General features: G+C 43.6%; 1 protein-coding gene across 3 annotated transcripts in view; it reads right to left on the reverse strand.

Moving 5' to 3' along the window:
- Positions 1-26,486, reverse strand: part of LOC133510637 (phospholipid phosphatase-related protein type 4-like) — a 185,011-nt gene that overhangs the window by 59,302 nt on the left and 99,223 nt on the right. For all 3 annotated transcript variants that reach the window (XM_061838779.1, XM_061838778.1, XM_061838780.1), the window contains 2 exons: positions 23,410-23,545; positions 8,887-9,112 (listed from right to left, as the gene is read on the reverse strand). In XM_061838779.1, the coding sequence (XP_061694763.1) occupies positions 8,887-9,112; positions 23,410-23,545 (362 nt within the window). The remainder of the gene's footprint in view (positions 1-8,886; positions 9,113-23,409; positions 23,546-26,486) is intronic.

Genomic DNA, 26,486 nt, shown 5'->3' on the forward strand with positions numbered 1-26,486 from the left:
AAGAACTTCCGGCAGAAAACGTGGAGGCATCAGGGCTGGCTGGGCCCTTTTCAAGAGCTCCTTGTTACAGATACTGTGGTGAAGGTTGGTGAAAGGGCTACATAGGTTCAGGTATCAGACTGTGTAAAGGTCCCAACGCAGCCAATGGTCATGGATCCTCCACTCTCCTAATCTTCTATTGACCATAAAGGTAATCAAGGTCATAAGGTCGGCCTATAAAATCCGAGTAACCTCGATGAAAGAGGGTTCATTTTCCTCTCCTGAATCTGCCACATACATGACGACAACCTGCTTATGATAGATTTTCTTAAAACAGCGGTATACATTTCTGGATGACTGTCAGATTGTTTTGTTGATGTATGATGATTTGCGCTCATATCGCGCAATTCCCCGTGCTTCCCTAGGCTCCTCTGATCATTGCTTAATCTACTTCATACCTACATACAGGCAAGTACTTAAGTGTGCAAAGCTTCTTCTTCTTTTCCTTTCATCTTGTCCCATTAGGGGTCGCCACAGCGAGTCATCTTTTTCCATCTAAGCCCATCTCATGCATCTTCCTCTCTAACACTCACTGTCTAGTGTGTTCCCTCACAACATCCATCAAACCTTTCTTTGGTCTTCTTCTCGCTCTTTGGCCTGGCAGCTCCATCCTCAGCACTCTTCTACCAATATACTCACTCTCTCGTCTCTAAGCAAAGACACAATGTAGCTCCTTGTGACCTTATCTGTACTTTTCAATCAGCATCCTCAAGGCAAATAATGCATCTGTGGTCCTCTTTCTAGACATAAAACCATACTGTTGCTCGCAAATACTGACTTCTGTCCTGAGTCGACCCTTCACTGTGCTTTCCCATTACTTCATTGTGTGGCTCATCAACTTTATTCCTCTATAGTTGCCACAGCTCTACATGTCACTTTTGATCTTAAAAATGGGAACTAGAACACTTTTCCTCCATTCTTTAGGCATCTTCTCGCACACTAGTATTCTGTTGAATAAGTTGGTCAGAAACTCCACACCCACCTCTCCAATTTGCTTCCATGCCTCCACTGGTATGTCATCAGGACCAACTGCCTTTCCCTTTTTCATCCTTTGGAGTGCCTTTTGAACTTCCACCTTGCTAATCATTGCTACTTCCTGGTCCTTCACACTTGCCTGTTCTCCTCTTCCTTCTCTCTCATTTTCTTCATTCATCAAATTCACAAAGTATTTTTTTCCATCTATTCAGCACACCACTGGCACCAGTCAACGCATTTCTATCCCTATCTTTAATCACCTTTAACTGCTGCACATCTCTCTCCCTCTGTCTGGCAACCTGTAGAGATCATTTTTTCATTCTTTTATGTCCAACCTGGTGTACATGCCATCATGTGCCTCTTGTTTAGTCTTCGCCACCTCTGCCTTTGCCCTACATTGCATCTCAATATATTCCTTTCGCCTCTCCTCACTCCTCTGTGTCCTACTTCTTCTTCGCTAACCTCTTTCCTTGTACGACTTCCTGTATTTTGGAGTTCGACCACCAGGTCTCCTCCTTCCCTTTCCTCCCAGAAGACAAACCAAGTACCTCTCTATCTCTATCCTTAATCACCCTTACCAGCTGCACATCCTTCCCATCTCTATCCCTCTGTCTGGCCAACCTGTAGACATCCTTTTCTCCTTCTTTCGTGTCCAACCTGGTGTGCATGTCTTCATATCCCTCTTGTTTAGCCTTTGCCACCTCTACCTTTGCCCTACGTCTCATCTCGATGTACTCCTTTCGCCTCTCGTCAGTCCTCTCCCTGTCCCACTTCTTCTTCGCTAATCTCTTTCCTTGTATGACTTCCTGTATTTTGGGGTTCCACTACCAGGTCTCCTTCTCCCCGTTCCTAGAAGAAGACACACCAAGTACTTTCCTGCCTGTTTCTCTGATCACCTTGGCTATAGTAGTCCAGTCCTCCGGAAGCTCCTCCTGTCCGTCAAGAGCCTGTGTCACCCCTTTCCGGAAGGCCGCACAACATTCTTACTTTCTCATCTTCCACCACGTGGTTCTCTGCTCTACCTATGTCTTCATAATTTTCCTAGCCACCACCAGAATCATCCTATCTCATGTTGTCGAGCTACACTCTCCCCTACCGCTACTTTACAGTCAGTAACCTTCAGATTACATCGTCTCCACAGAATCCACCTGCGTGTTTCTACCTCTGCTCTTGAAGGTTACTATATGTTACTGCCTATTCTGGAAAAAAGGTGTTCACCACTGCCATTTCCATCCTTTTTGCAAAGTCCACCACCATCTGTCCCTCAAAGTTCCTTTCCTGGATGCTGTACTTACCCATCACTTCTTCATCGCCCCTGTTTCCTTCACAAACATGTCGAGATAGGGCCATCAACAATTGCACGAGAGACCGTCTGATGAAAGAAATTACCATTGCACAGAGGGATTATGCAGCAAAACTGGAAAAACATCACGGATTATTTCTTTCGTTCATTCGTTCCTTCCTTCCTTCCTTCCTTCCTTCCAGCCATCCATCCATTTTCTGAGCCGCTTAGCCTCATGAGCATCGCGGGAGTTCTTGAGCCTATCCCAAATGTCATCGGGCAGGAGGCGGGCTACAGCCTGAACTGGTTGTCAGAATATTACAGGGCATATGGAAACAGACAACAGTTGCACTCACATTCAGACCGACGGGCAATTTAGAGTTTCTGATTAATCCATGTTTTTGGACTGTGGGAGAAAACCGGAGTGCCCGGAGAAAACAAATGCAGACATGGGGAGAACATGCAAACTGCCAGGATTTGAACCCCTGTCCTCAGAACTATGAGGCCGATGCTCTACAACTGTGCCACTATTCCACCCGTATGGATGACAATCAGTCACTAACTACAAGCAACGATCACCCCCAGTCGACAACTTTTACTGCAGATTTTAAGTGGACACTTTCACTCCACACACTCACCAAGTCGCACCACAGTCCATTTTAACATCTTCAGCTCCAATGTTTACCATCCTTGAATGGGACGTCAGGCAGATCTTCAGACAAAATAAGATCAAGAAAAGGCGAAGCCCAAATCTTGTTTCTCCACCCTGCCTCAAAGTCTGCGCAGACCAACTTACTCCTGTCATCATAAAGATCTTCAACGGGTATCTATAACTGTCTGAAGAACCAACCTGCTTCAAATGCTCCACCATCATACCTTGTCCCAAAAAAGCAGTAGTCTCAGGTCTGAATGACGAGAGGCCTGTTTCCTTCACATCTGTGGTCATGAAATCCTTTGAACGCCTTGTGCTGGACCTCCTCAAGAGCGTCACAGGTACCCAGCTGGACCCACTGCAGTTTCCAGATCGAGCTAACAGGTCTGCAGATGATGGCGTTAACATGGGTCTGAACTTCATCTTTGAACATTTCAACAGCGAGGGAACCTATGCAAAGATCCTCTTTGTGGAATTCAGTTCTGTGTTGAACACCAAGATCCCTGTACCACTCTCCTCCAATCTTCTCCAGCTCAGTGTCTCGCCTGCCATCTGCCAGTGGATCTACAACTTCCTGGTGTACAGACACAGCAGGTGAGGCCTTCCCGGTCATTCACGCTTGCCTCTTCTACTCTACCTTCTCTCCCATTTTCTTCATTCATTAACTTCTGTTACTACTCTTTCCATCTACTTAGCACACTAATGGCAACAGTCAACATATTTCCATCGCTATCCTTAATCACCTTTACTTGCTGCACATCCTTCCCATCTCTATCCCTCTTGCCAGGCCAACCTGGAGAGATCCCTTTCTCCTTCTTTCGTATCCAATCGTACATATCGTCATTTCCCACTTGTTGAGCCTTCGCCACCTCTACCTTTGCCCTACGACGCATCTCATTGTATTCCTTACACCTCTCCTCAGTCCTCTCCGTGTCCCACTTCTTCTTCGCTAATCTCTTTCCTTTGATGACTTCCTGTATTTTGGGGTTCCAACACCAAGTCTCCTTCTCCCCTTTCCCACCAGAAGACACCCCAAGTACGCACCTGCCTACTTCTATGCCTTGGCAGTAATATCACAGTCTTCTGGGAGCTCTTCCTGACCATCTACAGCAGGGGTCACCAACGCGGTTCCCACGGTTGAATGGTAGAGTCTGAAATTTGGCACAAACAGGTCACGTAGCCTTTCACATGATCGGTGCTCATGAAGTAGCCCTCATCCTCAAAAACTTGGTGAGCCCTTATCCAGAGCCTGTCTGACCTCTTTTCGAAAGGCCACACAGCATTCTTCCTTTCTCAACTTCCACCACCTGATTCTCTGCTCTACCTTTGTATTCTTAATCTTCCTACCCGCTACCAGAATCATCCTACACACCACCATCCTATGCTGTCGAGCCACACTCTCCCCCACCACTACTTTACAATCAGTAACCTCCTTCAGATTACATCATCTGCACAAAATATAATCCGCCTGCGTGCTTCTACCTCCGCTCTTGCAGGTCACTCTATGTTCCTGTCTCTTCTGGAAAAGGGTGTTCACCACTGCTACATCCATTCTTTTTGCTAAGTCCACCACCATCTGCCCCTCAAAGTTCCTTTGCTGAATGTCGTACTTACCCATCACTTCTTCATCGCCCCTGTTTCTTTCCCCAACATGTCCATTGCAATCAGCACCAATCACAATTCTCTCTCTGTTTGGGATGCATAGGACGACTTTGTCTTGTTCCTTCCAATATTTCTCTTTCAACTCGTGGTCATAACAGACCTGTGAGGCAAAGCCACTAACCAAGATATACAAAACACCCTAAATTTCAAGTTTCATCATCATCATCATCACTCCATCCGATACTCTTTTCACCTCCAGGATATTCTTAGCCAGCTCTTCCTTTAAAATAACCCGACTCCATTTATCTTCCCATCTACTACATGATAAAATAATTTTAACCCTGCACCTAAACTTCTAGCCTTACTCCATTTCCACTTCCTCCCTTGAATGCACAATATATCAACCTTTCCCCTAATCATCATGTCAGATAACTCCTGAGCTTTTCCTGTCACAGTCCCAACATTCAACGTCCGACAGGTCACACAATAGTGTGCTGTCCAATGGGCTGCAGATAATCAAAAAGAAGCAATCAAATAAACAAAGTCAGCACGGGATACACAATTCACATACTGCCTTATCTATGGTAAAGTTAAGGTCAAATGAAAGCAATCACAATAAACACAGTCAGTACATAAGGTATACAAATCACATACTACCTGTGTTAAGAAAATATACTGTATATATAAAGGATATGGCGATTTAAAAGATATGTGGATGGAAGGGATTCAAACCACAATGGCCCTCAATCTAGTAGTTGAAGGTTGATACCACGATTGATGTTTGGTCCTCGTTGTATACTCTACGTAGGTAATGTTGTTTGCGCGCTAAGTCAACTTGGGCCGAGCAGCTTCAACACGGACAATACGGTACCAATATGTACTTAGATAAAACTTGTTCAATTTCCTTTTAGTCCCCACAGCCCTTGTCGTACAAGTTATGAAGTTACTCACATTCTATGTTTTTTCAACATCCACGAATTTACTCACAAACGCGTCTCGTTGTTATCAACCTAAGCTAAGGAATACTAGGCCGAGAAGCAAGTTAAGTTGACTTTTACACTCGCCCATCTTCTTATGAGTACTCACTATCCTCATGGTATGTATGTAGGTTTTGCAGGATGTGTAGATACTAGTGTTTGATGTTTTCCTCCTCAGTAAATTTTAGAAAACAGACGCTTTTTTGTTAGCGGTCTGAGCGAGGTAAACTTGGGCCGAGCAGCTTCGACACAAATGCAACAATGGTGGTTTTAGTCCACTGAAGTCATCGCCAGGAGCGTCCCACGTCGAGTATTCACAGCATTCGGTCCAAAATCAGCAGGATTTATTGAATTTTCAGTCGGGCTGGTCAGAGACTTCTGTATAACCTGCTACCAGTTTGAAGACCGGAAGCAGTCAAGGGCCAGATCTCATCCCTGACCCACAAAGGGCACACCACCCTTTTCTGACTAAGGACCATGGTCTCAAATTTGGAGGTGCTGAGTCTCATTCCAGCCACTTCTCACTCAGCTGCGAACTACTCCAGTGAGCGTTGGAGATCACAGCTTGATGAAGCCAGCAGCTTCAACAGCTCTAGGGGCTCAGGAAATGGAAAATGGAATGAGTGTTCGCACATTATGGTGTTCGGGGTTATCACATAATCTTAAACGTGTTCACCAACATGCAAACAAGCAATAATTGAATAGAACTAAATTACATATAAAGTTCATTTGATTGAATTAAAATTGAGGCAGGGTTTTAGAAATTTAATCGCCCATTTAAAATAATTATGAAAGGTACCTTGGTGGAATAAATCAAATTGACTGTTAAATTCATTTGAAACTTTGACTAATTCAACAAAGTATTTATTTAACTTTGATAAATAACTTTAAACTTAGTTATCATTCATCAAACAAATTGATCTCACTGTTTATGATCACTATCGTCGTGAAACTCAGTTCAATATATGAAATCAATTTGGAACTTTAATTTGGCAATGATTAGTCAGGGAGAAGTAATGTAAAGCCACTGAACAGAATGAAAAATGGAAAGACAGTTGGACCCAATGGTATACCAGGGGAGATATGGAAGCAATTTGGTGAGGTGGCTGTGAAGTTTTTGACAAACTTATTCATTTGAGTATTAGCGGGAGAGAAGACGCCAGAAGAATGGAGGAAAAGTGTGCTCGTCCTAATTTTTAAGAAAAAAGGCGATGTTCAGAACTGTGGAAACGACAGTGGAGTAAAGATGATGAGTCACACAATGAAGTTATGGGAAAGAGTAGTTTAAGCTAGACTCAGGACAGAAGTAAGTATATGCGAGCAACAGTATGGTTTCATACCTAGAGAGGAATTGTGGTACTGCGTGCGTAGGTCTGGTGTGGCGGAGAAATATGTTACAATAGTACAGGACATGTATGAGGAAAGCAAAACAGTGGGGAGGTCTGCCATAGATATGACAGAAGAATTTAAGGTAGAGGTAGGACTGCATCAGGGATCAGCTCTGAGCCCTTCCTGTTTGCAGTGGTAATGGATAGGCTGACAAACGAGGTTAGACTGGAATCACCTTGGACCATGATGTTCGCAGATGATATTGTGATATGCAGTGAAAGCAGGGAGGAGGTGGAGGAACAATTAGAATGATGGAGGCTTGCACTGGAAAGGAGAGGATTGAAGATTAGCCAATGTAAAACAGAATATATGTGTGTGAATGAGAGGGGTGGAGGGGGAAGAGTGTGGCTACAGGGAGAAGAGATAGGAAGGGTGGATGACTTCAAATATTTGGGGTCAACAATCCAGAGCAATGAAACAAAAAACTGTTCTCAACCCTGCCAAATTTTGATGGTTAACAAAAATAACAAAATTGTATCCTATTTAGGTTAAATGAGAATTTTATTAATTTAGGAGAAAATAACAAGCCAGAAGTGATATGTTTACTTCCAGTTTAGCATAATTTTAAGTTTAAACATTAAGATCAAACTAATATGTCTCAAAAAGGAACACCATGTCACATTTTATGTGAAGAAAATTTAGGAAAGTGACATGAAACTTTTTTTTATCACTCGTAATCCCAAGGTTGCTACACTTTCTAATTTTTTTAGCTCTAGATCAGGGGCATTGATCGTGATCAACTGGGACAGTTCTGGTCGATCGCGACGCTGTGCTAAAAAAAACGTCAGTCGTATTTTGTGACCTTTAGCTCACCGAGCATGAGCAAACAAAGGCCCTTAGTACAGCAAAACACGCTAGACAACGAGTTCCCCTCTATTTTAAGTCCTTGCTTTTTTCTTCAAGTAAAGAAAATTTATCAAACATGAGTATTGATGCTGGAACAAAGAAGAAGAAAACATATCACTTTCATACAGAATGGGAGGTGGACTTTTCGAAGGAAGACGAATAATGAACCTCTTTCCCTCAGTCAGAGTAATGAAGATGAGTCGTGGCTGGGTCTTTCAACATGACAATGACCTGAAGCACACAGCCAGGAAAACCAAGGAGTGGATCTGTAAGAAGCATATAAAGGTTCTGGCGTGGCCTAGCCAGTCTCCAGACCTAAACCCAAAAGAAAATCTTTGGAGGGAGCTGCAACTCCGTGTTTCTCAGTAACAGATCATAAACCTGATCGAGAGAAGATCTGTGTAGAGGAGTGGGCCAAAATCCCTGGTGAACATCTACAGGAAACGTTTGACCTCTGTAATTGCAAACAAAGGCTAATGTACCAAATATTAACATTGGTTTTCTTAGGTGTTCAAATACTTATTTTCAGCTATATCACACAAATAAATCATTAAAAAGTCATACATTTTGATTTCTGAATTTTTCTTTTTAGATTTTATCTCTCTCTAACAGTGGACATGCACCTATGGTGAAAACTTCAGACCCCTCCATGATTTCTAAGAGGGAGAACTTGCAATATGGCAGTGTGTTCAAATGCTTATTTTCTTCACTGTAGACGAACATAACTTTTTATTATTCTTTACATTTTGTACATTTTTAATGCTTATTTATAAGTTAATGATTTTTTTTTTATTATTCTTTACATTATGTACACTTTGAATGCTTATGTTTGGTGACCAGGGGTGGGGGGATGGGGAATGGGGGCCTGGGACAGATTAGGCTATTTACATATAAAATGTGTTTCTACTTACCAAAAATTAAAGTTACAAAATGACTTCCGGAAAGGATTTATTCGGAAGTAGAGGTACCACTGTATTTGGAAAAAAATCACATGATTTTTCAGGGTCGTGAATTGAATGCATTGATACAAAACACGTTGCACATTTATTCACATACTAATGACAGCAGCAGGAGCAACTAGTCAGTAAAGCTGAAAAAGGGTCAAACCAGGATTTTGAATTTACCTTGGTAATGTGGTGCTGCTGAAGTTTTTATCACAATTCCTCACAGAACTGGTCAGACTGATCGTTTCCAAATCAGCATTGACGATCTTCAGATTGGATTGAGAAGGCTCACGGTAGGAGGAGCTTCGTTTCAGAAATCGTTCTTTCTGCTCCGAGCACAAGCTGTGGGAAATGTGCCTGGTGTTGATTGGCTCTGGTTGGTTGGCTGTCAACATGTGGTGGCCCACTAGATCACAAGGCAAAGAGATAAAACTGCTGGAGCTAAGTTTAGAAACAGAGGGTGAAAAAAGAGTGCCTACAATACTTTTTTTTTTACCTCAGATAAAAGTGGCTTAATGCATTTAATGACAAAAGAAACATGAACAGATGGAAATAAAATCATATGTAAAATACATTTTACTGCTTAAACAACATGTACGCACACCCCTCACTCTAAGCCTTGTAAATCAGGTATATGCCTTACCTTGAGACAAGTCGAGGTGGTGTATGTTTACATGCGATGGGGTCCTTCCACTCACCAGTGCATTTTCGGTCAGCACATTCAAATGCCAGCTAAACCAACTTTGCCCTTTTATTTTCAAGAGTATTGCACACCTGCGGTCTGAAAACACTTTCTCAGAGTGTAATGAAGACAAAATACTGACTTGGGGAAATACAGTGGAACCAATATACAAAAAAATTTTCTATGATTTCTAAGTGGGAGAACTTGAAATATGGCAGTGTGTTCAAATGCTCATTTTCTTCACTGTAGGAGAACATAACTTTTTATTATTCTTTACATTTTGTACATTTTTAATGCTTATTTTTAAGGTAAATGATTTTTTTATTCTTTACATTATGTACACTTTGAATGCTTATGTTTGGTGACCGGGGGGGATGGGAGCCTGGGACAGATGAGGCTATTTACATATAAAATGTGTTTCGACTTACCAATAGCAAGGTGTTCAAATACTTATTTTCTTCACTGTATATTGTCTATCCAAGAGAGCAGGTAGAAATCTAGTAACGCTAGAAATTTAGGAGCATGGATTAAATTATTTTACCATGGAGCAGATGGGAAGAGAAGTCCGGGCTATTGAAAGGAAGATTATATTTTGTGCAGACGATGTAATATGAAAAAGGTTACTGACTGTAAGTTAGTGGTAGGGGAGAGTGAAGCTCAACAGCATAGGATGGTGGTGTGTAGGATGACTCTTGTGGTGGGTAGGAAGATTAGGAAGACAAAGATAAAGCAGAGAATAATGTGGAGGAAGTTGATAAAGGAAGCATGTTGTGCGGCCTTTCAGAAAGAGATGAAACAGGGTCTTGATGGACAGGAGGATCTCCCAAAAAACTGGACTACTACAGCAAAGGTGATCAGGGAGACCGGCAGGAGAGTACTTGGTGTGTCTTCTGGTAGTAAACAGGAGAAGGAGACTTGGTGGTTGAATCCCCAAATTACTGACGGGACTGCGAAGGGATGAAAGGAATACATTCTGATGCGATGTAGGGCAAAGGTAGAGGTGGTGAAGGCTTAACAAAAAGCATATGATCACATGTACACCAGGTTGGAAACAAAAGAGGGAGAAAAGGATCTTTGCAGGTTGACCAGACAGAGGGATAGAGATGGAAATGTGTCTGGTGCCGGTAGATTGCTAAATAGATGGAAAGAACACTTTGAGGAGTTGATGAATGAAGAAAATGAGAGACAAGTAAGAGTCGAAGAGGCAAGTGTGAAGGACTTGGAATGATGGCAATGATTAGTAAAGGGGGAAGTTAGAAAGGCCCGACAGACAATAAAAATGGAAAGGCAGTTGGTCCTGCTGACATATCTGTGGAGGTATGGAAGCAGTTTGGGGAGGGAGCTGTGGAGTTTTTGACCAACTCATCTTCTCGCCTGCTAAAATTCAACAGAATACTAGCGGGTGAGAAGATGCCTGAAGAATGGAGGAAAAGTATGCTACATCCCATTTTTTAAGAAAAAAGGCGATGTGCAGAGCTCTGGGAACTTCGAGGAATGAAGTTGATGAGTCACATGATGAAGTTATTGGAAAGAGTCGTGTAGGCTAGGCTGAGGACAGACGTATTTGCGAGCAATAATACAGTTTTATGCCTGGAAAGAGGACCACAGATGAATCATTTGCCTTGAAGATGCTTGTGGAAAAGTACAGAGAAGGTCAGAAGGAGCTACATTGTGTCTTTGTAGATCTAGAGAAAGCCTATGACAGACAGGAAGAGAGGAACTGTGGTACTGCATGCGTAGGTCTGGTGTGGCGGAGAAATATGTTACAATAGTACAGGACATGTATGACGAAAGCAGAACAGAGGGGAGGTCTGCCATAGATGTGATGGAAGAATTTAAGGTAGAGGTAGGGCTGCATCAGGGATCAGCTCTGAGCCCTTTCCTGTTTGCTGTGGTAATGGATACACTGACAGATGAGGTTAGACTGGAATCACCTTGGACCATGATGTTCGCAGATGATATTGTGATATGCAGTGAAACCAGGGAGCAGGTGGAGGAACAATTAGAAAGATGGACCCATACAATGGAAAGGAGAGGAATCAAAATTAGCTGAAGTGAAACAGAATATGTGTGTGAAGGAGTGGGGTGGAGGGGGAATAGTGAGGCTCCAGGGAGAAGAGATAGCGAGGGTGAGTGTGGGAAAGAAGTGAAGAAACGGGTCCAAGCATGTTGAAATAGCTGGCGCAAGTTGTCTGGTTTGTTATGTGGCAGAAGAGTCTCTGCAAGAATGAAGAAAAATATTTAGAAAAACAGTGGTGAGGCAGAACTGGAGGTGACAGAAATGAAGATGTTGAGGTTCTCTCTAGGAGTGAGCAGGTTTGATAGGATTACAAATGAGCTCATTAGAGGGACAGCCAAAGTTGAATGTTTTGGAGACAAGATTTGGAGAGGGCAGACTACGATGGTTTGGACATGTTCAGAGGCGAGAGAGTAATATATTGGTAGAATGATGCTTGTAGACCTAGAGAAAGCCTATGACAGAGTACCAAGAGAGGAACCATGGTACTGCATGCAGATGTCCAGTGTGGTGGAGAAATATGTTAGCCAACTCTCCAAATTTCTTCCTCCAGTGGTATGTCATCAGGACCAACTGTCTTTCCATTTTTCATCCTGTTCTGAAGAAACAACAGGAAGCAGAACTGGAGGTAGCAAAAATGAAGTTGCTGAGGTTCTTACTTGGTGTGAACAAGTTGGATAGGATTAGAAATGACCTCATTAGAGCGACAGCTAAAGTTGGATGTTTTGAAGATAAGGTTAGAGAGAGCAGACTTTGATGGTTTGGACATGTTCAGACAATCTGTGCAGAGTCATTGAGGTAGAATGCCAGCGTTGGTGTGCTGGCACCATGGTTGATGTTTGACTTGGAAATCATAGTCCTGCAACATCTCCATCCATCAAGCCAACTGTCCTTCAGACTCCCGAAATTTAGAAGCCAGGTGAACGAGGCATGGATGGTGCGCAGGAGAAATTTTTGCCCATACACAAAGGGGCCGGAACTAGCGAAGTGCAACAACAGCCAGCAATTCCCATCATGTGACAGAGCAGTTGTGTTCAGGGCTGCTGATTGCACGGCTGTAGTAGGCCACAACTTGTTGACGAAAATGTGGAGACATCAGCGCTGTCTGGGCCCTTTCCAAGTTCTCTTCATGACAAACACTGCAATGAAGCTAATTAAACGGGCTTCATGGGTTCATGCTTCTCACTTCATGAAGGTCCCACCACCACCGATGGTCCTGAATCCTCCACTCTCTTCACCTTCTACGACGATTGACCATAAATGTTGGCCTATGAAGGGTGAGTAACCTCCAACAAAAGGTTTCACTTTTCACATACACTTGTAGATACAATCAGTGCTAGCTACTGATTGCGTGTTCATAGTTCATAGAGCACAGAGGAGGTTGTTCAAAGGTCATACAGGAGCAGAAAATACATTCAAAAAGCCAAGCAACGACCAATTGTCTGCATGAACTGACACAAATGCACACACACTTGGATAACTCAGCTGAAGAAAAGAAGATGACAACATCTTCAAAGAGTTTCCTTGCTGGTCTGACATTTATTTTCATGGTTGTTGTGATTAAATTGAGTGATGATGCTCGAACTTTGACAGTTGACAACAATCCTGGACCGCAAAACGTGACACCAATGATGAGTTTTCATGGTTACATACAAATTCCTCTACTTCTGATACTTTGACCTCCAACAACATAAATCTTTGTTTTGTATAAACATTTCATGTTATACGTTTGCAGACTTAGCAATGCTTGCTCTTATGGTTTGTTTCGTGCTGTTTGTCCTCTCTCTCATGTCATGCTGTATTGTCCTTTGGGTGAAATCTGTGGTTTCTTGCATGACTGACACAGCCTTTCTTCGTGATGCACGCTTTCATTATTCCATCTCTGATAAACATTTTCCTGACCTCTTTCCTCAATCTGATTGGGTGGATGATGTCGACCATTGTTCATGTTCCTCGTCCTGAATCTGCTGCATACTTGACAATTTCCCGCTTATGATAGATTTTCTTAAACCGGTGGTGTGAATTTCTGGACGACTGTGGGGGTGTTGTTTGTTGATGCATGATGATGTTCTATTTAATTTTTCATATTTTTGCTTTGCTTTGCTTTACTTTTATTATCTTTTGAATCAATAATGTTTAGACTTCATCTAAAGAATCCCATACCGGATCGGTCGTGGCCCGGGTTAACAACGCCCGCCCCCGGCACTGCTAACCTTCAGGGCGTCGGTGGAAATTCAGCTACTGTGGGTCGAAGACAAAGAAGAGGAGGAAACCGGATCCAGCGTCAGAAGAAAAAGAGGAATGCACAGAGCCTACAACTGAGTGTAGGGACTTTGGATGTTGGGACTATGACAGGAAAAGCTCAGGAGTTGGTTGACATGATGATTAGGAGAAAGGTTGATATTCTGTGCATCCAAGAGAGCAGGTGGAAAGGTAGTAAGGCTAGAAGTTTGGGAGCAGGGTTTAAATTATTCTACCACGGAGTAGATGGGAAGAGAAATGGAGTAGGGGTTATTTTAAAGGAAGAGCTGGCTAAGAATGTCTTGGAGGTGAAAAGAGTATCAGATCGAGTGATGAGACTAAAATTTGAAATTGAGGGTGTTATGTATAATGTGGTTAGCGGCTATGCACCACAGGTAGGATGTGACCTAGAGTTGAAAGAGAAATTCTGGAAGGAACTAGATGAAGTAGTTCTGAGCATCCCAGACAGCGAGAGAGTTGTGATTGGTGCAGATTGTAATGGACATATTGGTAAAGGAAACAGGGGCGATGAAGAAGTGATGGGTAAGTACGGCATCCAGGAAAGGAACTTTGAAGGGCAGATGGTGGTGGACTTTGCAAAAAGGATGGAGATGGCTGTAGTGAACACTTATTTCCAAAAGAGGGAGGAACATATAGTGACCTACAAGAGCGGCGGTAGAACCACGCAGGTAGATTATATTTTGTGCAGACGATGTAATCTGAAGGAGGTTACGGACTGTAAAGTAGTGGTAGGGGAGAGTGTAGCTCGACAGCATAGGATGGTAGTATGTAGGATGATTCTGGTGGTGGGTAGGAAGATTAAGAAGACAAAGGTAGAGCAGAGAACCATGTGGTGGAAGCTGAGAAAGGAAGAATGTTGTGCGGCCTTCCGGAAAGAGGTGAGACAGGCTCTCGATGGACAACCGAAGCTCCCGGAAGACTGGACGACGACAGCCAAGGTGATCAGAGAGACAGGCAGGAGAGTACTTGGTGTGTCATCTAGTAGGAAAGGGGAGAAGGAGACTTGGTGGTGGAACCCCATAATACAGGGAGTCATACAAGGAAAGAGATTAGCGAAGAAGAAGTGGGATACTGAGAGGACTGAGGAGAGGCGAAAGGAGTACATCGAGATACGACGTAGGTTAAAGGTAGAGGTGGCAAAGGCTAAACAAGAGGCATATGAAGACATGTACACCAGGTTGGACACGAAAGAAGGAGAAAAGGATCTCTACAGGTTGGCCAGACAGAGGGATAGAGATGGGAAGGATGTGCAGCAGGTAAGGGTGATTAAGGATAGAGATGGAAATGTGTTGACTGGTGCCGGTAGTGTGCTAAATAGATGGAAAGAATACTTTGAGAAGTTGATGAATGAAGAAAATGAGAGAGAAGGAAGAGTTGAAGTGGCAAGAGTGAAGGACCAGGAAGTGGAAATGATTACTAAGGGGGAAGTCAGAAAGGCATTACAAAGGATGAAAAATGGGAAGGCAGTTGGTCCTGATGACATACCGGTAGAGGTATGGAAGCAATTTGGAGAGATGGCTGTGGAGTTTTTGACCAACTTCTTCAACAGAATACTAGCGGGCGAAAACATGCCTGAAGAAAGGAGGAAAAGTGTTCTAGTTCCCATTTTTAAGAACAAAGGGGACGTTCAGAGCTGTGGGAACTATAGAGGAATAAAGTTGATGAGCCACACAATGAAGTTATGGGAAAGAGTAGTGGAGGCTAGACTCAGGACAGAAGTAAGTATCTGCGAGCAACAGTATGGTTTCATGCCTAGAAAGAGTACCACAGATGCATTATTTGCCTTGAGGATGTTCGTGGAAAAGTACAGAGAAGGTCAGAAGGAGCTACATTGTGTCTTTGTGGATCTAGAGAAAGCCTATGACAGAGTACCAAAAGAGGAACTGTGGTACTGCATGCGTAAGTCTGGTGTGGCAGAGAAGTATGTTAAAATAGTACAGGACATGTATGATGGCAGCAGAACAATGGTGAGGTGTGCGTTAGGTGTGACAGAGGAATTTAAGGTGGAGGTGGGACTGCATCAGGGATCAGCTCTGAGCCCCTTCCTGTTTGCAGTGGTAATGGATAGGCTGACAGATGAGGTTAGACTGGAATCCCCTTGGACCATGATGTTCACAGATAATATTGTCATATGCAGTGAAAGCAGGGAGCATGCAGAGGAACAATTGGAAAGATGGAGACATGCACTGGAAAGGAGAGGAATGAAGATTAGCCGAAGTAAAACAGAATATATGTGCGTGAATGAGAAAAGTAGAGGGGGAAGAGTGAGGCTAAAGGGAGAAGAGATAGCGAGGGTGGACGACTTCAAATACTTGGGGTCAACAATACAGAGCAATGGAGAGTGTGGTCAGGAAGTGAAGAAACGGGTCCAAGCAGGTTGGAACAGCTGGCGAAAGGTGTCTGGTGTGTTATGTGACAGAAGAGTGTCTGCTAGGATGAAGGGCAAAGTTTACAAAACAGTGGTGAGGCCGGCCATGATGTACGGATTAGAGACGGTGGCACTGAAGAAACAACAGGAAGCTGAACTGGAGGTGGCAGAAATGAAGATGTTGAGGTTCTCGCTCGGAGTGAGCAGGTTGGATAGGATTAGAAATGAGCTCATTAGAGGGACAGCCAAAGCTGGATGTTTTGGAGACAAGATTCGAGAGAGCAGACTTCGATGGTTTGGACATGTTCAGAGGCGAGAGAGTGAGTATATTGGTAGAAGGATGCTGAGGATGGAGCTCCCAGGCAAAAGAGCGAGAGGAAGACCAAAGAGAAGGTTTATGGATGTGGTGAGGGAAGACATGAGGGCAGTTGGGGTTAGAGAGGAAGATGCAGGAGATAGGCTAAGATGGCAAAAGATGACACGCTGTGGCGACCCCTAACGGGACAAGCCGAAAGGAAAAGAAGAAGAACCATCAATAATGTTTAGTCCTTGGTTACTTTGCTTTATTTTGCTTTCTTCTAGATCATTGATATGTGATAGTACCTTGTTTTTTTTTTTTTAGTTTTGAGTGTTTTCATGACTTTCATTGCTTTTATATGTTTTCGTTTTGATCAATTGTTTAGCGGTGTGTGTAGTGGTAGTATATTGATTCGGTTGGATAATCAAAAGAGGGGAAACTGTACGCAGATTTATGTTTTACACAAATAGCAAATATTAGTCCTATTAGTTATACCTTCCCCTTATCGAGGCGTCACCTTGTCGTGGTGAAGGGGTTTGTGTGTCCCGTTGATCCTAGGAGCTAAGTTGTCTGGGGCTTCGCGTCCCTGGTAAAGTCACCCATGGCAAATAGGTTCTAGGTGAGGGACCAGGCAAAGTACGGCTCCATAAACCACAATGAAGGATAAAAATAATGGATTCAGGTTTCCATTCCCCAGACACAGGTCGCCAGTGCCCCCCTCTGGAGCCAGGCCTGGAGGTGGGGTTCAAAGGCGAGTGCCTGATGGGTGGGCCTGCACCCATGAGGCTTAGCTCGGCACAGTCCAAAAGGGTCCGCTTTCCCACCTGTGAGAGGGGCTGTAGGGGCCGGGTCCAATGTGAGCTGGGCAGTAGCCGAAGGCAATCTGATCCCCGGCTACAGAAACTAGCTTAGAGACATGGAATGTCACCTCTCTGGAAGGGAAGTAGTCTGAGGTGGTGCGTGAGGTTGAGAAGTTCAGACCAGATATAGTCGGACTCGGCTCTATACACCATTTGGGGTCTAGTAAAAATCCTCCGCGCCTAGCAGATATGAGTATACTTATTTCCCCTGGCTCGTCACCTGTACGTTTGGGTTCACCACGATGGATGAGTGTCATATCCAGAACGATAGGGCGGACCCAAATGCACGACTCGGTAGACAGGGAGGCAGTTGAAGGAAGCTCTTTATTCGTTCCAAGGTCGTATGCCAGAGAGTCAGTCAGAGAGAGGAGTATCAAGAGCATCAAGCTTATGGGGTTGGTCGAGGACAGGGAGAGGTCGGTACACAAGGGTTCAGGATCAGGAAGGCGGAAGTGCCACTTTTATCTGAGGTAAATGAGAGGGTAACCTCCCTCCACCTTCAGGTAGAGGGTTGTGTCCTGACTGTGGTTTGTGCCGATGCACCACACAACAATTCAGAGTACCAACTCTTTTTGGAGTCCTTAGGAGTGGTTGAGAGCGCGCCCTCTGGGGCCTTCATTCTGCTGGGAGACTTCAATGCCCACATGGGCAATGACAGTGAGACCTGGAAGGGTGTGATTGGAAGAGCAGCCCCCCGTTCAGATCCACAGTGGAGTCCTGTTACTGGACTTCTGCGCTCATCACGAATTGTTCATAATGAACACCATTATCAGATCTTAGTGTTTTCACACGTTCACTTGGTGTTAGGACACTCTAGGTCACAGTTCGATGATCAACTTTGTCGTCGTGTCATCGGACTTGTGGCCCCATTTCTTGGACACTCGGATTAAGAGTGGCACATAGCTGTCAACTGATCACCATCTGGTGGTGAGTTGGCTCTGATGGTGAGGAAGATGATGTCCGACATGGCAGGCAGAATTGTATTGTGAGGGTCTGCTGGGAATTCCCCTGTCAGAAGGAATTTCAACTACCACTGCTGGAAGAACTTTGGTCATGTTCCGCCAGATGCAGGGGACATTCAGTTTGAATTGACGATGTTCGGCGCATCCGTTGCTGGAGCGGCCAACCGAAGCAATGGTCGCAAGTTGGGCGGTGCCTTTCGTGGTGTCAACCCTCTAACATGTTGGTGGACACCGGTGAGGGAGTCCTGTCAGAAATTTCTTGCCAGTGGATATCCTGAGACAACTGATAGGTACCGGGTGGCCAAGCGGAATGCAGCGTCGGTGGTCGTTGAGGCAAAAACCCAGGCATGGGAGGAGTTCGGTGAGTCGATGGAGAATGACTTCAAAATGGCTTTGAGGAAATTCTCATCCACCATCCGGCATCTCCAGATGAGGAAGCAGTGCACCGTCAACAGTTTTTTTGGTGAGGATGGGTCACTGCTGACCTCAACTCAGGACATTGCGAGTCAGTGGGGAGAATACTTCAAAGACCTCCTTGATTCCACTGATACACCTTCCCATGAGGAACAACAGTCTGGGTTCTCTGAGGTAGGCTCTTCTATCTCTGGGGTTAAGGTATCCAAGGTGGTTAAAAAGCTCCTCAGATGTAGCGCCCCGGGGGTGGATGAGATTCTCTTCAGTCGGAAAAGGGTGGTGCGCCCTCTTCGGGTCTGGGATAAGATCCCGACCCGAGTGGAGGGGGTCCAAGTATCTTGGGGTCTTGTTCATAAGTGAGGGAAGAATGGAGTGGGAGCTCAACAATCGGATTAGTGCAGGGTCTGCAGTGATGCGGACTTTGTATCGATCCATTAGGGTAAAGAGGAGCTAGATCAAAAGTCAAAGCTCTCAATTTACAAGTCGATCTTCGTTCCTACCCTCACCTATGGTCACGGGCTGTGGGTTGTGACCAAAAGAACAAGAGTCCAGATACAAGCGGACGAAATGAGTTTCCTCCACATGGTGTCTGGGCACTCCCTTAGAGATAGGGTGAGAAACCTGGTCATATGGGTGGTCAGTGTTGAGCCACTGCTCCTCCACATTGAAAGGAGCCAGATGAGGTGCCTCGGGGATCTGATCCGGATGCCTCCCGGACACCTCCCAGGAGAGGTGTTCTGGGCATGTCCCACCAGAAAGAGACCATGGGGATGACCCAGGACATGCTGGTAAGACTATATCTCTCGCCCCGGTATCCCCCCAGAAGAGCTGGATGAAGTGGCTGGGGAAAGGGAAGTCTGAGTATCCCTGCTAAAACAACTGCCCACATGATCTGACCTCGAAAAGTGGTAGAGGGTGGATCGATGGATAGTTATGCCTTCAACTTTTGTTCTGTTGTGGCTTCTAGCTCTCCCCTGCCATGCTATCCGTAACATTTGCCATGAGATAACCTTCATATGATGTTCTTCTTATGGGCTCCATGTGTGTATTACTTGGTGCAGTAGGACAGAGATAAATGTCTTGTTATTTTCTTTCTCCCTCATTTTAATTTACTGGAAGGACTTTTAGTTTGGACTTCAGTAAGAGGTGACAACTCGCAAGACTTGTACCTTTTCCTGTCTTTGCAAAGACATTTCTTTCTTTTGTACTAAAATTCCACAAAGACCAGATTGCCTTCTTCCTTATGGTGTCAGAAATAGATTTTGCCAAAATATTACAAATGAGCACAGTCTTCCCAAAGATTAGATGAATATATGCAGGGATTCAGAATCACTAATATACACAGAATAAAGTGATGATACAGGAAGGGAATCCACTTTCTTTTCTTCAGTTCACCACTCCTTATGTAATAACTAATTTGCTCAAAACAGGACTTAAAAAATGCATTCAATAATAATTAATTATGCGCCAGTTTCGCTCTGCCTTAAACTTGAATCAAACACTATACCTTCTCCAACCAGGCTCTTTCATACCTCTTGACTGAAAATCCAAATTTTGATCGATTTGTAAGGAAGGAATGGGTAGATTTCCCACATTTTCCACATTCACTGTATCGCCCCCATCCTTACTTGGTTGAAAAAGGGAAAGCTGTATTTAAAGGCAAAACCATTTCATTTTCTTGCGACAAGAAAAATAAACAACAAAACAAAACAACAAAAATTAGAAAAGCAATTGAAGATAAAATTCAAAAACCTCAGAAGAATACGGAATGAATACAACTCTTACTTACTTAAACATACAACAACAAAAACAGTTAAAAAAACATGCAACATTAATTGGACACTCTAAATTGCCTGGAGGTGTGATTGTGAGTGGGACTGTTGTCTGTCTCCATGTGCCCTGCAATTGGCTGGCAACCAGTTAAGGGTATATCCTGCCTCCTGCCCGATGACAGCTGGGATAGGCTCCAGCACTCCCGCGACTCTTGTGAGGATAAGCGTTTAAGAAAATGGATGGATGGATAATATAAATCAGGAAAATTTCCCACAAACTTAACTTCAACATAACAAAAAAAAAAAACACTAAGTACATCTGTTCAAGATTCAAATGGCAAATGTACTCAATCACCACAGGATATTAATGATATATTTTACAACAACTACAGTAGTTTATATTCATCCCAAAACAAGCCTTACTAAAACAAAATCTAAACTTTTTCACCGTTCTCAACCTGCCTCAATAAACTTCACAAAACTAATGTTTTTAGATGCCCCATAAACCCTCATAGAGTTACATAAGACCTTAAACCAGGGATCTCAAACTGGCGACCCACGCACCATTTGCAGCCCCAAGGAAAATATTTTGTGTCCTCCTCCTTACTATGAATATTCAATGTTAGTGCGGCCCTCAAGTTTCATTTTAATGGTACTTTTACCATGTTGTGTGGGGAGCTGATGAACCTACCAATCACAGTACGGTATGTGCCTCTTGGCGGCATGACATCGATCAAGCTGAATGCAAGCTGAGAAACATTTTTCAACGAGTGAAAGTTACAGGAATGCTGCCATGGAGAGCTGTATTAAATGTTTTGCACAGAACATGTTTACACCAGGGTGGCGCAGCTGTAGAGCGTTGGCCTCACAGTTTTGAGGATTCCAGCCCCGCCTGTGTGGAGTTTGCACGTTCTCCCCGTACCTGCGTGGGTTTCCTCCCACATCTCAAAAACATGGAACGTTAATTGGAAACTCTAAATTGCCCCTAGTGTGATTGTGAGTGTGGCTGGTTGTCTCCATGTGCCCTGTCATTGGCTGGCAACCAGTTCAGGCTGTACCCCGCCTCCTGCCCGTTGACAGCTGGGATAGGCTCCAGCGCTACCCGTGACCCTCGTGAGGATAAGCGGCAAAGAAAATAGATGGCTGGATGTAATGTAATGTCACCAGATCATATGACTGACTTGGGGCTCATGGTTGGTGTCAAGACACCCGCCTTCTAGCCCTTTTTTTGTTGATGAGCTACGGTTGGTTTGGCGGAGAGGGGTGATTAGAATTTGCTGTGGGGCAAGGTGGCTTCCAATCTTTTCTCTGTTGTCTGACAGTTAGTCGGGCTGGGCCGGACTCGCAGTAGTTCCTTCAAACACTGCACCTTTTTAGGATTCACACTGTACATATTCCACACATTGGGCAAAGTCATATTTCATTCAGGGTCCCCCACAGGGTGGAGACTGGGTGCTGGTTTCCGGTCTGATAACCCCCCCAATACACACACACACACACTTCACTGCTCGACTGGTCCTCCAGCTTTCATGCATTAACAGTAAACCCGTCTGTGAGGGAATCAGAGTTTGGCTAAGGAGGACACTCGGCCAGGTGTCACAGCATTCCATTCTGCTCTCTCTTCCCTGTCAAATTCTTGAAGTTTGCAGAGGACACCACTGTTGCTTAGAAACAATCAACTACTCACACCCACAATCACACCTATGGGCAGTTTTGAGTCTCCAATCATTGCATGTTTTGGGGATGTGGGAGGAAACTGCAGTGGCTGCAAAAAAACTTAAACAGACACAGGGAGATTATGCAAACTCCACACAAGCAGGGCTGGGATTTGAACCCCAGTCCTTACAACTGCGAGGCAGACATTTCAACTTCCACCATTTCCCACATCAGAAAAGTAAAATAAAAATAAGCAGACTGAGTATTTCAAGCTCCCCTCTTGCACAGCAAAACTGTTCCAGCACAAAGTCATACAGACCTACCATTTACAAAAGGCCATGCAGCTGAACAGGACAGGTTTCACAACAATTAAATTGAGGGAGTGTTGGAGCCTTTCCCAGCTGTCATGGGGCAGGACGCTGGGTACACCCTGAATTGGTTGCCGGCCAAAACACAAAGAGGCACAAGACTTTCGCACTCACAATCACACGTAGGGGCAATTTAGAGTCTCCAATGAATGGATTTTTTGGGGATGTGGGAGAAAACCTGAGCGCCTGGAGAAAAAACACGCAGGCATGGGGAAAACATGCAAACTTCACACAGGCGGGGCTGGGATTTGAACCCCGGTCCTCAGAACTATGAAGCCAACCCTCTGCATCTACTCCACCATGGCGCCTAAATAAATGAATAAAATATTTTAAAAGAATGAAAGTTCCAAGCATTGGAAAGTGTAAGCTTGGAGAACAAATGCTAAAGAAACTAAACAACTGTCCATAAAAACGGTTAATGTTAATATTAATATATATTTTTTAAAATGACTATTTAGTATTTCAAAAGACATTTGGATCAAATGTTAACATTTGTGGCCTATTCTGGTATGAACAACAGTCATCAACCATTCATGAGGAAGCGATGAATGATGATGTCTTGTATGGAGCTGTTGTGTGGGCGGTTGTGACTATGGTGTGAATGTGAAGCTGTTGAGAGTGATAAATAAATGCCCAAAAGAATTTGAACATGTATTGTTATAAGAAACTATCAGTTCCTACACATTTGTGATTTCAAAATTAGTTAATAAACTAATAGTTTTCAAGACCCTAATTTCCAAACTTTTAGGTAGAAAAATCAAACAATTTGTTTCATTAATCCTTGAATTGTACACCTTGAAGTGAAAATCCTTTTTTTTTTTAATTGAACAAGGGTATTGAAAAAACACACATTTCCAAAGACCAATAGAGATAGAAAAAGTTGGGGCATCAGATGTTCTAAATTATTTTGTCAAATGCACATTTCTTTTCTTTTTTTTTAAACCTATCATGTCAGCTGTGTGGTCAGAATGATGATACCTGTTTGCTTTTTGTGCTGCAACTGTTTTGCTGTGCAACAATAGTTTTAAATTATAATTTCTTTACCTTGGTGGCTGGTGTTAACTTCTGATTGACAGACACTGTGGAAAGAAGATGGGAGATGCTTCCCTAATGTGGGGGGCAGCAGACGTCTTTTTGACTTATCTTCACCGGGCTGGAAATTTCCCACTGTGAAAATTCCCTAAATACAAATATACACTGTCAGTCTGATAAAACATGCTGGAATGGAAATACAGTAGGGTGAATGAATTTCATTGGGCTCTGCAGTTCTAAATATTTTGTATTCTGGAATTTGAATCTCTACCTCATGTTAAACGTTAATACGACAGTGTTTGTGAGTCTAGTACAAAGTGGTTTGGGATTTTTTTGTTTTGCAAACATATTCTGTGTCAACTGTTTAGTTGTGTAGCTCAAGAGTCGTGCTCTTAGAGACATGATGTTTCTAGTTGCATTGCATGCATGATTACATTGTGAAATGTTCCGAGTATCTAATATGTGATAACTCCAGTTAAGAACTTGTCATATTAAATTATTCATAAATACAGTTCATTTGCTGAAGTTTGATGACTACTTCATTTTAACATGAATGTAGAGTGACATGGCATTCAAATACCGACAGTAAACAAATAGTACTAACAATAGTTGACCTGATCAATTTGGGAGAGGAATGACAATTAGGAAATACCAATATTCCCAAAATTTTGTTACATCTAATTGTTTTACTGCAGATTATACAGACAGCCAATTCACAGGTTGCATCACGAAGGGCATCCAGAGTAAAATTGTGCCAAACAAATATGAGCGTTCATCTAAAAGCTCCCATACCAGATCGGTCGTGGCCCGGGTAAACAACCCCCGTCCCCGGCACCGCTAAACTGCAAGGCATTGGCTGAAATTCAGTGACTGTTAGTCAAAGACAAAGAAAGGGAGGAAACCTGATTCGTCAGCAGAAGAAGTAGATGAATGCACAGAGCCAACAACTGAGTGTAGGACTTTGAATGTTGGGACTATGACAGGAAAAGCTCAGGAGTTGGTTGACATGATGATTAGGAGAAAGGTTGGTACATTGTGCATCCAAGAGAGCAGGTGGAAATGTAGTAAGACTAGAAGTTTAGAAGCAGGGTTAAAATTATTTTTACCATGGAGTAGATGGGAAGAGAAATGGAGTAGGTATGTTAAAGGAAGAGCTGGCTAAGAATGTCTTGGAGGTGAAAAGAATATCAAATTGAATGATGAGGCTGAAATTTAAAATTGAGGGTGTTATGTAAAATGTTATGATTAGAAGCTATGCCCCACAGGTAGGATGTGACCTAGAGTTGAAAGAGAAACTTTGGAAGGAACAAGATGAAGTAGCTCTGAGCAACCCAGACAGAGAGAGAGTTGTGATTGGTGCTGATTGTAATGGACATGTTGCTGAGGGAAACAGGAGCAATGAAGAAGTGATGGGTAAGTACGGCATCCAGGAAAAGAACTTTGAAGGACAGATGGTGGCGGACTTCTCAAAAAGGATAGAAATGGGAGTAATGAACACTTTTTTCCAAAAGAGGCAGGAACATAGAGTGACCTACAAGACCGCAGGTAGAAGAATGCAGGTGGATTATCTTTTGTGCAGACAATATAATCTGAAGGAGGTTACTGACTGTAATGTAGTGGTAGGGGAGAATGTAACTTGACGGCATAGAATGGTGGTGTGGAAGATGACTCTGGTGGTGGGTAGGAAGATTAAGTAGACAAAGGTAGAGAAGAGAACCATGTGGTGGAAGCTGAGAAAAGAAGAATGTTCTACGGCTTTTCGGAAAAAGGTGAGACAGGCTCTCGGTGGACAGGAGGGGCTCCCGGAAGACAGGACTACTACAGCCAAGGTTATCAGAGAGAGAGGCAGGAGAGTACTTGGTGTGTCTTCTGGTAGGAAAGGGCAGAAGGAGACTTGGTGGTGGAATGCCAAAATACAGGAAGTCATGCAAGGAAAGAGATTAGCGAAGAAGAAGTGGGACATTGAGGGGACTGAGGAGAAGCTGAAGGAATACATTGACATGCGACGTAGGACAAAGGTAGAGGTGGCGAAGGCTAAACAAGAGGCATATGATGACATATACACCAGGTTGGACACAACAGAAGGAGAAAATGATCTACAGGTTGGCTAGACGGAGGGATATAGATGGGAAGGATATGCAGAAGGTAAGGGTGATAAAGGATAGAGATGGAAATGTGTTGACCGGTGCCAGTAGTGTGCTGAATAGATGGAAATAATACTTTCAGAGATGATGAATGAAGAAAATGAGAAAGAAGGAAGAGTAAAGAAGCAAATGTGAAGGACTAGGAAGTGGCAATGATTAATAAGGGAGAACTTAGAAAGGCACACTAAAGAGGATGAAAATCGGAAAGGCAATTGGTCCTTATGACATACCCGTGGAGGTACGGAAGCAGTTTGGAGAGGTGGCTGTGGAGCTTTTGACCAACTTATTCAACAGAATAGTAGCAGGTGAGAAGATGTCTGAAGAATTAAGGAAAATTGCTAGTTCCCATTTTTAAGAACAAAGGCGATGTGTGACGATGTTATGGAGAAATAAAGTTGATGAGCCACACATTGAGGTTATGGGAAAGAGTTGTGGAGGTTAGACTGAGGACAGAAGCCTATAAAGAGGACCACAGATGAATTATTTGCCTTGAGAATGCCAGTGAAAAAGAACGGAGAACGTCAGAAGGATCTACATTGAGCCCTTGTTGGTTTGGAGAAGGCCTATGACGGAAAGTACCAAGAGAGGAACTGTGGTACTGCATGCATAAGTCTGATGTGGTGGAGAAATACGTTAGAATATACAGGACATGTTTGATGGCAGCAGAACAGTGGTGAGGTGTGCCGTAGGTGTGACAGAAGAATTTAAGTTGGAGGTGAGACTACATCAGGGATCAGCTCTGAGCCCCTTCTACATCAGGGATCAGCTCTGAGCCCCTTCATGTTTGCTATGAAAATGGATAGGCTGGCAGATGAGTTTAGACTGGAATCCCCTTGGACCATGATGTTCGCAGATTACATTGTGATATTCAGTGGAAGCAGGGAGCAGGTGGAGGAACTATTAGAAAGATGGAGTCATGCACTGGAAAGGTGAGAAATGAAGATT

This window comes from Syngnathoides biaculeatus, chromosome 13 (assembly GCF_019802595.1).
Source record: "Syngnathoides biaculeatus isolate LvHL_M chromosome 13, ASM1980259v1, whole genome shotgun sequence".
In the NCBI taxonomy this organism is placed as follows: Eukaryota; Metazoa; Chordata; class Actinopteri; order Syngnathiformes; family Syngnathidae; genus Syngnathoides; species Syngnathoides biaculeatus.